Source organism: Rhinoraja longicauda, chromosome 11, assembly GCF_053455715.1.
Source record: "Rhinoraja longicauda isolate Sanriku21f chromosome 11, sRhiLon1.1, whole genome shotgun sequence".
Classification (NCBI taxonomy): domain Eukaryota; kingdom Metazoa; phylum Chordata; class Chondrichthyes; order Rajiformes; family Arhynchobatidae; genus Rhinoraja; species Rhinoraja longicauda.
In genome coordinates, this window is record NC_135963.1 from 35016720 (window position 1) to 35032248 (window position 15529).

The 15529-nt window shown below is 42.0% G+C and overlaps 1 protein-coding gene across 2 annotated transcripts in view; it reads left to right on the forward strand.

The window, feature by feature from the left end:
- Positions 1-13559, forward strand: part of dnai4 (dynein axonemal intermediate chain 4) — a 64288-nt gene extending 50729 nt beyond the window's left edge. For both annotated transcript variants that reach the window (XM_078407391.1, XM_078407392.1), the window contains 9 exons: positions 1463-1617; positions 2652-2738; positions 3090-3241; positions 5807-5964; positions 6561-6685; positions 8362-8460; positions 9419-9648; positions 12058-12208; positions 13146-13559. In XM_078407391.1, the coding sequence (XP_078263517.1) occupies positions 1463-1617; positions 2652-2738; positions 3090-3241; positions 5807-5964; positions 6561-6685; positions 8362-8460; positions 9419-9648; positions 12058-12208; positions 13146-13253 (1265 nt within the window). In that variant the 3' untranslated portion in view covers positions 13254-13559. The remainder of the gene's footprint in view (positions 1-1462; positions 1618-2651; positions 2739-3089; positions 3242-5806; positions 5965-6560; positions 6686-8361; positions 8461-9418; positions 9649-12057; positions 12209-13145) is intronic.
- Positions 13560-15529: the final 1970 nt, after the last annotated feature.

Below are 15529 nucleotides of genomic sequence, written 5' to 3' on the forward strand. Positions count from 1 at the left end.
TTAGGGTAAGAGGAAAAAGATTTAATAGGGACCCGAGGGCAACATTTTCACACAGAGGGTGATGGGTGTATGGAACAAGCTGCCAGAGGAATTAGTTGAGTTAGGTAAAATAACAATATTTAAGAAACATTTGGACAGGAGCATGGATAGGAAAGGCTTAGAGGGATATGAGCCAAAGGTGGGCAAATGTCAATAGCTTAAATGGGGCATCTTGGTCTGCCGGGACCAGTTAGAAAAAAGGATCTGTTTCCTTTGATATGTCTCTATGATTCTTTAAGATATCCGTAGGACATATGCAATAAGAACAAATGCTTAAAAACAATGTTGTTAAACTGGAAAGAATACGAAAAAAAATTATGAGAATGATACCGGACCTGGAAGGTTTGGCTTACAGGAGAGACTGGATAGGCTTCGACCGTTTCCCCTAGTGCATCAGGGGCGCAGAGATGACTTTATTCTAGTGTATAAATTCATCAGAAGAATAGATAAGGGGAATAGCCACAATCTTTACCCCAGAGAAGGAGTACCTAACACTCAAGGGCATGGTTTTAAAGTGAGCGGGAAGTCCTGAGGGGCAACTATTACACGCAAAAGGTGTTGCATATATAGAATGAGCTGATAGAGACATCTACAGAGGTGGGTTCAATTATGACATTTAAAAGACATTTGGCCAGGTACATAGATAGGAAAAGTTTGGTGGATTATGGGCCATGCACAGACAACTGGGACTAGCAGGTTAGGCAAGTTGGTTGACATGGACATGTTTCCATATTGCTCTATGACTCTATAAGAAGTGTCTACAGCTGCTTGGCTCGGGAGATTACAAAATGCGTACAAACTGAATAATATATATGGGCAGAGAAATTGCATGCACGTCTGCAGGACTGCAGCTAATCATCAGTCAAATCTGATCTAGTAACTATAAGAAAATAACTGCAGATGTTGGTACAAATCGATTTATTCACAAAATGCTGGAGTAACTTAGCAGATCAGGCAGCATCTCGGGAGAGAAGGAATGGGTGACGTTTCGGGTCGAGACCCTTCTTGAGACTGAAGAAGGGTCTCGACCCGAAACGTCACCCATTCCTTCTCTCCCGAGATGCTGCCCGACCTGAGTTACTCCAGCATTTTGTGAATAAACTGACCTAGTAACTACTGGGAATCATCTCAATGAAGCATCTTAAACTGGATTAATGTTTTAGGTGTGATCTGTCAGAACTTCTCTGATAAAGGTTTTGATCTGAGATGCCTAGTGATCTTTATTACTTATTTCCAAAACTTTTTAATAGTCAGTTGTCTGATATTCATAATGTAATGAAAAGGAACTGACGATGCTGGTATACCAATGATAAACAACTCCAGCATTTTGTGTCTATGTCTGATAATTATAGTTTGTTTCTTTTTATTTCCTCATTAGGTGATGTCTAAAATATCTTAATATTTAATCCTTGATATTACCTAGATCCAGATGGAGGTTTGAATGCTGAAGAAGAGACGGTAGAGAGTATACTGATTCTGGATTTTGTGGGTGCGAGACTGTTACCACTCTGGACCTTTACCTGTAGTCTCACCAAGGGACACAATGTGAGCTGCATGGTCTGGAACAAACACAATTTGGTGAGGAAACTTGAGGGGACAGTAAAATACATAATTATTGGGGTAACAGATTAAGGAAAATGCATATTTTTGTTAATGTGTGATGTAGAAATTTGATTGTACTTTGAACTGATATTGTGCATATTGTGCATTCGAGCGGCACAGTGGCGCAGCAGTACAGTTGCTGCCCTACAACGCCAGAGATCTGGGTTCAATCCTGGCAACGTGTGCAGCCCATATGGAGTTTGTACATTCTCCCTGTGACTGCGTGGGTTTTCTCTGGCTGCTCAGGTTTCCTCCCACATTCCAAAGATATGAGATATGCAAGTTAGTAAGTTAATTAGTAAGTATCCGCGCAGTTGGGGGAGAGTTGCCGGGCCCGGCGGCGGCGTGCCTGCGCATCAGCACCGGGAGGACCGGCGCCCGACCCGACCTGCCCCGTGCCTGACCTTCCTCCCATGGTGCAGCGCAGCGGCAGAGAGAAGGTCAAAGAAGATGTCCGCCGGCAGGACGAACATGGGGCAGCGCCTTGTGACCGCTCTCCTGCTGCTGGCTGCCGCGATGGCCGCCCTGGACCAGGGTGAGTGGCTCCCTCTCCCCTTTCCTCTCCCCCCTCGCCCGCCCCCAGCCCTGGGGTGGTCACAACAGGAACCTAACGGGTCCACGGGTCGTGTTTCATTCAAATTGTTGCGCTATCGTGTACCGTTTTGGCTGCTTTCTGCCCAACCAATTGTTCAAGCGCTTTTGATTGCAACATGTGCTTTAATTTAGTTCAACAAAGAAACTGACAAGTTACTAAAGATACTTTAGTAATAACGGGAACCCAACTGGTCCACGGGTCGTCTCGTATACCAAACAAATCTCTTTGCATTCTCCTTAATCTTATCTGCCAGTGCTATCTCATATCCCATTTTACCTTAAGTTGGCCTTGTCCCATTTAGAACTTAACTTGCGGACCAGCGCTGTCATTATCTATAGCTATGTGTAATGTAAAATTTTAGGATTATAATTTTATGTATATACTCTTATGATAATTGTGTTTTGTTGACATACAGGACCTACTAGCAGTCGGCTATGGAAGATTTGGATATAAGGAACAGAAAGGAGGAATGATTTGTTGCTGGTCACTGAAAAATCCCATGGTAAGTTGAATAAGTTGCAGCATGTTGCTGAAGCCAAATGAAACTCCACGGAATGCAACACTTTAGTTGGGCCTACAGATTTTTCAACATGATTTGCAGCAGAGTTGCAGCTTGATACCATTTACATCTGCCAATAATTTACTCTTAAATGGTGTAAACACCAAGTCCTGCTGTTGCAAACCTTAATAATACATTTGCAGCAGGCTGAAATATAATAGGGAAGTGTAAGAAAGAGACCACATCCCCACATGGCCCAGCTTCAATTATATAATGGCTGTTGATCTTTTTCCGATTGTGATGTGATGTAATATTATTTGGACCCTAAGAAATGTACATTTTAATTTATATTAGTGGCCCGAACGCATATACCCATGTGAAAGTGGAGTTACAGCGCTGGATTTCTCTGCGGACAGCCCCAATCTGCTGGCAGTTGGCCATTATAATGGACTTGTGGCAATCTACAATGTACGCAACACAGAAAATGGAATGGTTCTGGATAGCAGGTCAGATCACCAACTTATTCTGGTTATCATGGCAATGTGATGCCAGGCATCAAATTTCCCATTTTACTGCATTGATTTGATCTGGTTCCTGATCCTATGCAGTTCTGACTTACTTAGGAATCACAGACATGATCCTAGCATTTCTGGGCTCCAGCAACAGAGTGTAGTGAGAGATGAGGCCAAATGCCACTCAGTGAATTTTTAAACTACAGTGTGTCTACCTAAACCTATAACTTCTGCTTGATTGTTGGAATATCTTGGAAAAGTGTGGGAGGGAGTATTCGAAAGGTACGGGAGAATTTAAAAGGTGAGCAGCGATTAGTGAAGGGATCTGAAGACATATACGTGGGAAGTCGGAAACTGTTGGTGTCCCTGATGACTACACCTGTGGGAATTGTGTCTTTAAGTGCAGCTCCTTAAAGACGGCATTACGGAACTGGAGCTGCAGCTGTATGTCATCAGAACCATCCTTGAGAATGAGAGCTTCTTGGACAAGATATGTAGCAAGATAGTTGCACCCAAGGTCCAGGAAGATAGAAGGTGGGTGACCACAAGGAAGGGTAATAGACATGGAGTGCAGGTGACCCCTGTGGCCATTTCCTTTCTAAACAGGACCTTGTTGAGTGCTGTCGGGGGCGATGATATATCAAGGTTGAGCAGCAATGCAAAGCAGGGCTGTGACACCGAACCTGGCTCTGAGCCTCAGCGGGGAAAGGTAACATCAGGCAGAGCCAGAGTGATAGTGGACTCTTTAGTTAGGGGTATGGATGGGAATGAGGTGCTGCCATATGAGCATAGGCAGTTAGGTAAAAGGTTAAAAAGCTGGACCTCCAGGGGAGTAATCTTTGTGTTGCTTCCAGTGCCACGTGCTAGTGAGGGGACAAGCTGCCAGAGGAGGTACCTGGAAGGAATAGGTTTAGAGGGATATGGGCCAAAAGCAGGCAGGTGGGACTTGTGTGGATGGGGCATGTGGGCAAGTTGGATCGAAGGGCCTGTTTCTATGCTGTATGACTTTGGCTCTCCATAACTCTATGAATGCTGTCAATTCAGCCACAGCCACAATTTGCCCTGTTGGTTTTACAACACTGAAATTATGTTTTTGAAATATTATTTGTCTCTCAGTTGTACAATCATATCAGCTACAGTAGTTTTTTTGCAAAAAAAATAGCCTTCTAATAAGCTGGAATCTGTATCTGATTATCTACAGCTGCGGCTTGCCTGCAGTCCGTCTGTCTTTTGTGTTTTTTGTTGTTTTTGTCTGAATTGTAGTTTTAATATGATGTAGTGTTGTATGTTATGTTTTGGGGGGGGTGGGAGGGAACGGGAATTGTAACATTCTCTCTCCAGAACGGAGACGCGACCTTTGTTCTGTGTCGTGTCTCCGTTCCCGCTGCGGCCTACCACCGGCCATGCACCTGGGACCACCTGGGGCTCTGGTTCGCAGAGCCCGCGGTCCGGACTCACCACCTGCGGCGCTGGCTGCCTGCGGATGCTGCGGGAACGGCTGCGACTCGTCTCCGGAGGCTCAGGCGCGGGCCGCATGGACGTCGGAAGCCCGCAGGCCCCTGGATGGGGGCCGACATCGGGAGCACCGGCAGCGGCAGAGTGTTCGCCCGCCCCGAATCGCGGGGCTTGGGTCGGCCCGCCACGGACCTTTCACCATCCGGCGCGGCCTGAAATAGGCTGCGGGATTTTTCACCGCTCAGCGGGGGCTTCAATATCGGGAGCCCCGACCGCCCCGACGTGGCAAATCCAACAGCCTGACCGCGGGACAAGACGGCAGGGAAGAGAAAAAGGCATTCTGGCCTTCCATCACAGTGAGGAGGGACTGGAGGAGACTCACTGTGATGGATGTTTCTTTTTGTTTGGTGTTAGTTGTGATTGTATGTGTTATTGCATTTTTATTGATTAATCTTATTGGTCTTATTGTTCAACTGCGGGTAATGTTTCATTTTACTACACATTTATGTGTATGTAACAAATAAACGACTATTGACTATTGACAATAATATGGAACCAAAGGCATTTACCAGTTCAATTGGCAGCATATTTGGATTACTGCACTTCCAACCATAGAAATCCCTAATTTGTTTTGCCATAATTAGTGATGCATGTTTCAATACTATCAGTACCTCAAACCAATTAATTTCAGAAGGGATAGTAGGGCTTCGCATTCCTTTCTTTTAAATGAATTTGCTTTTTAATTATTGCAACCATTTTAAGAGTGATTCATTATCATTTCAAAAAAGAACTGCTTTGACAGCTGGCAAAATTAGGCCGAGGGCTGAGCCAATTGTCAAAGCTTTCAGTATTTTCTCAAGTGTTAGGTTATCTTTAGTGCATTGTTAGTGTATCTGTTGATGCTTAGGCCTGAATAATGGGGTCTGGGACACTTTGGCCTAGCAGGATAGGCCTTACTTCTGTAGACTTGATAAGTATGGATATAGGGTGACCACAAGATGTGATTGTGGATGCCAGCAAGGCCTTGAAGGCCTTGATTGTTGCTTTTGAGCACATTCTCATTTTTTAATTGGAGACTTTACAAAATGCCTTTTTCATTTGCAGTAATGATATGAATAAGCACATCGGCCCAGTCTGGCAACTGAAGTGGACTGAACAGGACAGAAATTCCAAAGGGGATGAAAAGGAAGGGACATTAATCTCCATTGCTGCTGATGGCAGGATTGCCAAATGGATACTTGCAAAAGGACTGGAATCTTCAGGTAAGCCAAGAATTCAATCGTATAGTATAGAGATAGCAAGAAGCAATTAATTACTGTTTATTTTGCCACATTTAAGAAATCAACAAGGTACATCAGGACAGAAGGTTTAGTACTGCAACATCAAATGCAAAAGTTACATTCCCTTTAAAATAAACATCTTCAATGTATAATTCATTGCACTTCATTGTTTATTTATTTGTTTGTTTATTTGGTTTTGGCTGGAGCTGTTTTTTATAGTTTATTTAGTTTAGAGATAGTGTGGAATCAGGCCCTTTGGCCCACCAAGTCCACGCCGGCCACTAGTTCTGTTATCCCAATATCACATCCACTCTCTACACACTAGGGGCAATTTACAGAGGCCAATTATGCTGCAAACATGAACATCTTTTGAATGTGGGAGGAAACTGGACCCGGAGGAAACCCGCAGTCAAAGGGAGACAGTAGCCATGGTCAGGATCAAGCCTATGTTTCTAGCTCTGTGAGGCAGCGGCTCTATCAACTGAACCACTGTGCGACCCCTTTTTCTCACATACAATGTACTCACAGGAATGCAAATCCAAGATTTTTCATAATGTAACATTTATTTTGCACTGCAGATTTAATGAGGATAAAACGAACAGGTGTACAGACATCTAAAAAAGTGGTTATGGATAAAGATAAGAAGAGTGAAGCATCCATATCTCGCCAAGCGCCAGGAATGTGTTTTGCTTTCCACCCAACTGTATGTTTAATTAACTCCGTACCTCTGATACTGAAACTAACATTTTAATTAAATCATACCTGCATCTCTCAAAGAGAAGATAACCAATTAATGCTGCTGATGCGGAATATCACTTTGCAGTTTATGGTGAACAGTGAACAGGAATAGCATCACAGACATGGTAGCAGATGTCTAATTTCTTGACACCCACAGTGGAATACTGTGGAGAAATCTTGCAAGATCAAGGATCATGGAAGTCTCCTAGAACAGAAATATAGAGATGATGGTAGGAGGTAGCCAGATTGATTAATGCATTTAAAGATACCTTCAGGTTTTGATCCCATTGCTGAAAGTTTACAGCCAATCATAGCCATCATAAAACTCATATTGGTCCTTGCTCTATGATCCCATCATTCTCCCAACAACAATCACTATCAATCAGTGCTTCAGCATGATATTGGTTTACTACTACTCTGGCACAAACATCATGGGCTTTATGTACACTTCCAGCTACTTGACCATAAGCAGCCATTTCACACATTGTAACATAATAACATTCTTTCCTCCATCTCATAGAGGAAAATAACACATAATAATATGGACTGTGAGCACTGCTTAGCAGCAGACTACCATTTGCGCAGGTTGAGGTTTGTATAATTATATATTGTTGTGATTGAGGTGAATGCTGGGTGGTGATCTTCCTTTGTGTCTGCCTTTCCCCTTTGTGGTAGATGGAGGGTTTTGGAGTTGCTCTCTGTGCAGAATAGGTGAGTAAATGCAGTATGTTTTTTAGATGGTTTACAGTATGCACTGGTGGAAAAATATGGAGGAAGAAATAAATATTTAGCATGGTTGATGGCATGCTAGTCAAGCGGGCCATGTTGTCCTGGGTAGTGTGAAGCTTCTTGAGCATTGTTCAAGCTGCACTGTCTATGAAGGATAGGTTTAGGTTTATTATTGTCATGTGGTACAGTGAAAAGCTTCAGTATTAATGTGGTTGAATCAGTTGAGTTTTGGGTCTACGGCGAGGCCCGGCCCTTCATGTTGATGACAAGTGATCCAGTGATAGCAATGTCACTGAATGTCTTTATTCACTTGTGCTAATTGCGCACGAGAGTATCGGATGCCGGTCCCACCCCGACATGTGTTTGAAATTAATGGACATCAACTAGAATTCTGAAGCCTAAAATTTGTAAGTTTAAAGTGCTTTTCATCAAAGTTCAAGTTATTGAACATAAGTAATGAGTTAGATGATGGGAAATTATTTCCATTAGTTTAGGAGTATTATTAAGGAGAAGTAATAAATTAAAGCCAACCAAAGCTACAGTTTATGCCAACAATCATTTTTCAGTCCCAAAAATCTATTGTATGCAGAGGTTTATCTGGCAACACAGTGCTGCATATTATTAATAATCTCATATTTATGGGCAAGTCTTAAACAGAAGTTTAGTTGTTCCTTTCTTGGAAGGAGAGCGTTTTTCCAAAATTGTGTGAGCTCCTTTACAACTTTCTGGGGCCTGCTGATCCCAAGCTGCCTGTCAACCAAGGTTGTTTTCAGGAAAATGTTTAAGAATAAATCACTTCAAAATCATCATTAAATCATTCTGTCTCAAAATTAACCCAATTTTGCTCGCTTAATTATTGTATATTCTACTTCAATATGTTGCCTTTGAAACTGATGCTCTGATTTGTGACAGGAAACTAATATTTACTTGGCTGGAACAGAAGAAGGCTATATTCATAAATGCTCATGTTCCTATAATGAGCAGTTCTTGGAAACGTATGGAGTTCACAAGGTATGGGGCAACTAAAATACAAAATTAACTGTATCAAAGAATCAGTGATGAGAGGTTGACGATGTCCTCAAAGATTCCAGCCAATTGGTTTGCGCACGATTTGAGAACTTAACCAGGTACACTATCAGGTCTAGATGCTTTCTGAGGATTCACCCTCCTGAAGGAACTTCTGACATTGGCCCTTGTAACCGAGATTGTAATACTATCGAGGATTATGGGGTACCGGAAGGCAAATCAGTGTTCTCCCTATCGAAGTGTGTGTAGAACTCAATGAGCTCATCCAGAAGAAGTGCCTCGCTGTTGCTAGAGCGGCCCCCTGGTTTTGCCTTGTAGAAAGTGATGATGTGCAAGTCCTGCCACAGTTGGCAAATGTCCCTTCATCCTCCAGTTCAGAATGAATGGCATTTTTAAGCCTTTTAGATTACCTGTGTCTGGCCATACAGATTTCTTGAATCTGTATGGCCGAGATCTGGTCCTCAAAAGGGGGTGGTAAAATGCTTTACAGTTCTAATTCTGAAAAATAAAATCACTTTTGAAGTTAATGTATTTTGTTTTCAACACAGTGCAAATGGAGAAATTAGCTGGAGGTAAAAGATCAGAGTGTGCAGACAAATAACTACTTTAGAGTCATACAGCACAAAAACATGCCCTTTGGCCCACCTTGTCCATGTCGACCAAGATGCCCCATCCATTTGTGTACAAATGGCCCATGTCTTTGTGAACCGTTGCTATCCATGTACCTGCCCAGTGTCTTTTAAATGTTGTTATAGTAACTGCCTCAACTACCTCCTCTGGTAGCTCATTCCATATCCCCAGCACCCTCTGTGCAAACGTTGCCCCTCAGGTTCCTACTATATCTTTCTCCTTTCACCATTAACCTATCCCTGGTTCAATTATCTTTATGTTAAAGTTCGTAGACATTTTTCACAAACCTTTCCTTTTTATGTTTTCTTTCCAGGGTCCTGTGTATAAAGTAACATGGTCACCGTTTTCTCATGACTCTTTTCTAAGCTGCTCTGCTGATTGGTCCATTCATTTATGGAGTCAGGAAATAGTACAACCAGTTCTACGCTTTTCTTCCATTATTACGAAGGCTGTGCACGATATCGTGTGGTCACCAAAGTCAGCAACTGTGTTTGGAGCGGTGAATGAGGACAGACTGGAAATCTGGGACCTCTCCAACAGCATGTGGGTATTTTCCCTCTTTGAATATTATCGAGAGTAAGTTGTTAATCTTAGAGTATTAGTGTTTCCAGTAACCTAGTTCATAACACCTGATACTACCAATATCCATAGACCAGATGGATATTGTTTTTTGATTTTTGAATCTGATCTGTATTTATTCAGAACAACGGGAGGAATTAGCTATAATTATCCTTAGCTTCCCTATGACAATAGAAAAAGCACGAACGTGGATGAAATTTCCCAGCAATTACCTAGATGCCTTTACTTGAACAATATATAATCTCTGTTCCACTATGTTAAAAAGTGTTCGACATGAACACATGAATTAACACCATAAAAAAATGTTATGAATATTTACGAACATCACACATGAAGGCAGTATTGACAGTAGAGCACTGGAAACTCAAACTATATAAACACAAATAATCAGATTAATAATTAGAAGATCAGACTGTATAAAAGTCAACATATGCATGTTGGCATATTAGTTGTCACATACTCACCCCTACACAAAGAGAGTACTCGTGTATGCTACAGTTTGGGGGGAGGGGGGGGGCGGAGTGGGGAGAAAATATTGTGGAAAATTATTTTTGCTTCAGCATTCTAATACCTGAGCAACTTAAATGGGCCTGTTGCTAGATAAGCAACTAGAAATGTGGCAGCCACTGGCCAAATCTCTACCATGCAGAAGAGTACATTAATCATCCAATGCACTCCATGCATTTGTGCTTTTTGGACCTAAACAGTTTTCTCCAGCCAATGTATTCTCACTGGCATGAGGCTCATTTGGCACTGTCATCGCAGTAATCTGAGCCACTAATGAGTGGATAGTGATAAAGAATCTGGGTTTCCAGGTACATCAATGAGAGAAAGTGAGTTAAGAGTGTTTTATTGTCATATGCCCCAGTTAAAACGATGAAATTCTTACTTGCAGCAGCACAACAGAATATGTAAACATAGTACTCTGTAAACTGTATAATAAATTTAATTTTAGTTTTAGACACAGCGTGGAAGCAGGCCCTTCGGTCCACCGAGCAGCGATCCACGCACATTAACGTAGGCTTGGCGATTGTTTCGCTCAACACCTTCGCTCAGTCTGCCTTAACCAACCTGATCTCCCAGTGGCTGAGCACTTCAACTCCCCCTCCCACTCCCAGTCTGACCTTTCTGTCATGGGCCTCCTCCAGTGCCATAGTGAGGCCCACCGGAAATTGGAGGAATAGCACCTCATATTTCGCTTGGGCAGCTTGCAGCCCAGCGGTATGAACATTGACTTCTCCAACTTTAGATAGTTCCTCTGTCCCTCTCTTCCCCTCCACCTTCCCAGTTCTCCCACTGTCTTCCTGCCTCCACCTATATCTTTTCTTTGTCCCGCCCCCCTGACATCAGTCTGAAGAAGGGTCTCGACCCGAAACGTCACCCATTCCCTCTCTCCGAGATGCTGCCTGACCTGCTGAGTTACTCCAGCATTTTATGATACCCGCACATTAACATTATCCTACACACACTAGGGACAATTTACACTTGTACCAAGCCAATTTACCTACATACCTGTACGTCTTGGGAGTATGGGAGGAAACCGAAGATCTTGAAACCCACGTGATCACGGGGAGAACATACAAACTCCTTATAGACAGCATCCGTAGTTGGGATCGAACCCGGGTCTCCGCCGCTGCAAGTGCTGTAAGGCAACAATTCACCGCTGTACCACCTTGCCGCCCATTAATGAGAAAATTAGAAAAAAGTTCTGTGTGTGTGTATATATGTGCGCACACGCGCGCGCGTACACATGACAAAGAATAATAGTGCAATAATAACAATAATAGTCTTAGTTCAGAGCTTATTTGAAGTGGCAGTGTTACTGGTGCTACTGGTGAAGAATCCTAACTAATTGGAGTCAGGGTGAGCACTCTTGCATTCAAACAGACCAGAGGTACTCATTCTGACATGCACCCAGAATATTGTAATTCTGTAAAAGGTTATCAATCTGAAAGATCGATTATATTCCTTTCTCCAATGTTGCTGTTTGATCAACGTGAATATTTACAATAATTTCTGTTTTTATTGCTGCCTAGTATGTTATATGATAGTATGCAATATATTTTATGATATTGTTCTCAGAACAACCCAAAATGCATGATAGCCATCAAATTATTCTGAACTGCAGTTGTGCAGAACTGCTGGTGGCCAGATCCGACCCGTGTATGCAGCTTTATAGGGTTGTGAATCCCACCCCTCAACCCCATAACTCAAACTTGGGTTATGGTTTGGACAGAAATTTCATTTAATATTGTTCAGTTTAGACTGAAACAACAGATCTCAATGTTAATAATCCATGCATTTCTGAACCTATTTTGCTGTAGGCACAACACACCAAAGCAAATACTCAAAATATTTAATATTATTTTGTAGACTGGATCCTATTATTATCTGCCCAGCCAATGAGGAATTAAGTTTGACCACTGTGCTCTTTGCTGAAAACACAGACTGCATTCTTGTTGGAGACAGCAATGGACAAGTCACAGTATATCAGCTTGATAATATGCCTCCAGAAGACGATACCGTAAGTTGCAATTTAGGATTGGACTTTATGTAGAATATAAAAATTCTTCTTCACTCTCTGGGATTCAGTAATTTTACTGCTTTTGTTTTGAACATTAATAACTGTTTATCTTAGAAACTTAATGTTACTTATAACTATGTATTTGTATTAGAGAGTGAGAACATATCAAAAAAAACATAAGAGCTGCAAAATGCTGACCCAGATGAATACCGACAGAAATGAACAGATCTGAAGTTGTAGAATTCAATATTAAGTCTGGAAGGGTGCAATGTGATTGGACAGAAGATGAGATGCTGTTCCTCCAGTTTACATTAGCACTCATTAAAACTGACATGAAGCCACAGACTGACAGGTCAGGTTGGGATGGAGAATTAAAGTAGAGGCTCAAAAAGCTCAGTATTGCAGCAAGTTTGAACATGCTTAAAAATGTCTGTTTTTCCTTTTTCATATTATGGATCACCCAAGTGCTTAATATTACTCTCAGAATAAAATCTGTTCACAAAAGCAAACGTCTGCAGGTGCTATAAATCAGAAATAAAAACAAAAAATGCTGGAAATGTTCAGGACAGGTAGTAATTTGTGGCGGTACAGCAGTGGTAGAGTTGCTACCTTACAGCGCTTGCAGCACCGGAGACCCAGGTTAGATCCCGACAATGGGTACTGCCTGAACGGAGTTTGTATGTTCTCCCCGTGACCGCGTGGGTTTTCTCAGATCTTCGGTTTCCTCCCACACTCCAAAGACGTACAGGTTTGTAGGTTAATTGGCTTAGGTTTGTATACTTGGTATAAGTATAAATTGTCCCTAGTGTGTGTAGGCTTGTGTTAATGTGCGGGGCTCGCTGGTTGGTGCGGACACGGTGGGCCGAAGGGCCTGTATACGTGCTGTATCTCAAAACTAAAGTTATTAATGATGTCTCTGTTTTTGTTCCATGCACAGGGGACTGTATTAAATAACCTTATTTCAAGCACACTGGCCAGCCAAATAATTAGAGATCCTCATGCAGTGGATGAACGCGCAAATAATTTATGCGATACTAATCTTTGAGGACCTTGGTCACCTCTTGCCTCTCCAACTATGGTTATTTTTAACACAAATATTAATTTCATTATTCTGCACATTACTGCTGATATTAAATAATGTAAAAAAATTGTTGTAATCCTGGAAGTATTTTCAGCATATGCTAAATATCTTCTGTTCTCAAAAGGGTGAGCAATTTCAGCTAGATTTTATCCTCAAATGATTGCAATTTTCTACTTTGCTTAGAGGTTTAAAAATGGCTAATTAGCACCAGGCACCTGGATGAATTTGACTTATGTAATTAAAGTATATGAATAATTATTGTTGTACTATCAATAACTGCTTTCACTACTACTTTTTGATATTTAGATTTACAAAGTGTCCAATAAAGCAATTTCTGAATAAATTGGTTTTAATGTTATCAATATTTACTTCAGATGTGATTAAGCTCGGTATTTATTTTTTTCATATCTGAGAATTGTATTGGATAGATATTGTTTGGACATTGTTTGGACGTCTCCGTCCATCCCTCTCCTCCACAGCTGCAGAAACCCTCATCCACGCCTTCATCACCTCCCGTCTGGACTACTGCAACAGCCTCCTCTATGGCGCACCCTCAAAAATCATCAGTAAACTTCAATACATTCAAAACTCCGCTGCCCGTCTACTCACCCACACCCCGATCCGTGACCATATCACCCCCGTCCTTTATAAACTCCACTGGCTCCCCATCCCCCAGAGAATCCAGTACAAAATCCTCCTCATAACCTACAAAGCCCTCCATAACCTGGCCCCATCCTACCTGACCGACCTCCTCCACAGGCACACTCCCACCTGCACCCTCCGCTCTGCTGCTGCCAATCTCCTATCCCCCCACATCCGGACCAAACTCAGATCCTGGGGGGACAGGGCTTTCTCCATCGCTGCTCCCACCCTATGGAACTCACTATCCCAAACCGTTAGACTCCTCCACACTCACCACATTCAAAACATCGCTGAAGTCTCACCTGTTCAGTACTGCCTTCAACCACTGAAGGTCACCTCACCTTCTGTCTCCTTTCTCTGTTCGTTTAGTTATTTACTTATTTATCTATTTATTCATTTCCCTATGTTCTCTAAATCTCTGTAAAGCGTCTTTGAGTATATGAAAAGCGCTATATAAATAAAATACATTATTATTATTATTATTATTGACTGGTATTTTGGCAACGTGTCCATATGAGTTTTGTCTCAAGTTGTCATAACTCTAGTCAATCTCCCATACAAATGCACACTGTAGAAATTCTATCAAACAATCTAAATTTAGAAAGGGATTTTATTGTAGAGTTATCAACATGCATCACTTTAAAAACATAGCAGATTGAAATCAATGGAGACAAAGAACTGCAGATGCTGGCTTACAAAAAAAGACACATAACATGTGTAAGTGTATAAGATTGAATTAGCTATGGATAAAGACAGGGCATGCCCACACTTACAAATCGGAATTGGAGCAAGGTCAACTTTGGTGCGAGGCAGGAACATGCCCAATTTGAGTAGGCTGTTTGTGGGCAAAGGAACATCCAAAAAGTGGGATTTTTTTTTAAAGGTATGATGACGAGTTCAGAGCATGAATGTTCCTGTTAGAGTGAATGGCAAGCAAGGCAGGTGGGAGTAAGGATGACAAGAAAAATTGAGGTTCTGGTCAGGGAAAAAGGAGGCATGTGACAGGTAGCAGATATAGCAAGAGTATAGCAAGACGTTGGCCAGGCTAGGACTATATTCCTTAGAGCGCAGGAAGATGAGTGGTGATCTTTTAGATGTGGATAAGATCATAATGGGAATAGATAAAGTTAATGCACAGTCTTTTACCTAGAGTATGGAATCAGGAACCAGAGCTTAAGGTGAGGGGAAAGATTTAATAGGAATCAGAATGAAAACCTTTGCACACATAGGATGGGGTGTGTGTGGAGCAGGCCTGAGGAGATAGCTCAGGCAGGTACGAAAGCAACATTCAAAAGACATCTAGGCAGGTTCATGGGTAAGAAAGGTTAAGAGGGATATGGGCAAACACAGACAGGTGGGACTAGCTAGGGTAGATTGGGCATCTTGGTGGGCATGGGCAAGTTGATCTGAAGGGCATGCTGTATGATTCGAAGTGCTGAAAGATTTAAATCAATTCACCTACCCTCTCACATTATTGGCCCTGACTTTACTCTCTTATCCCTTCTAGAACTTTCCTTCACATTATTTCAGGAGTCTTTTGCAATTTTTCCTGTAATCACTTCCCCTTTAACTCCATCTTTATATTCCCAATTTGTGAA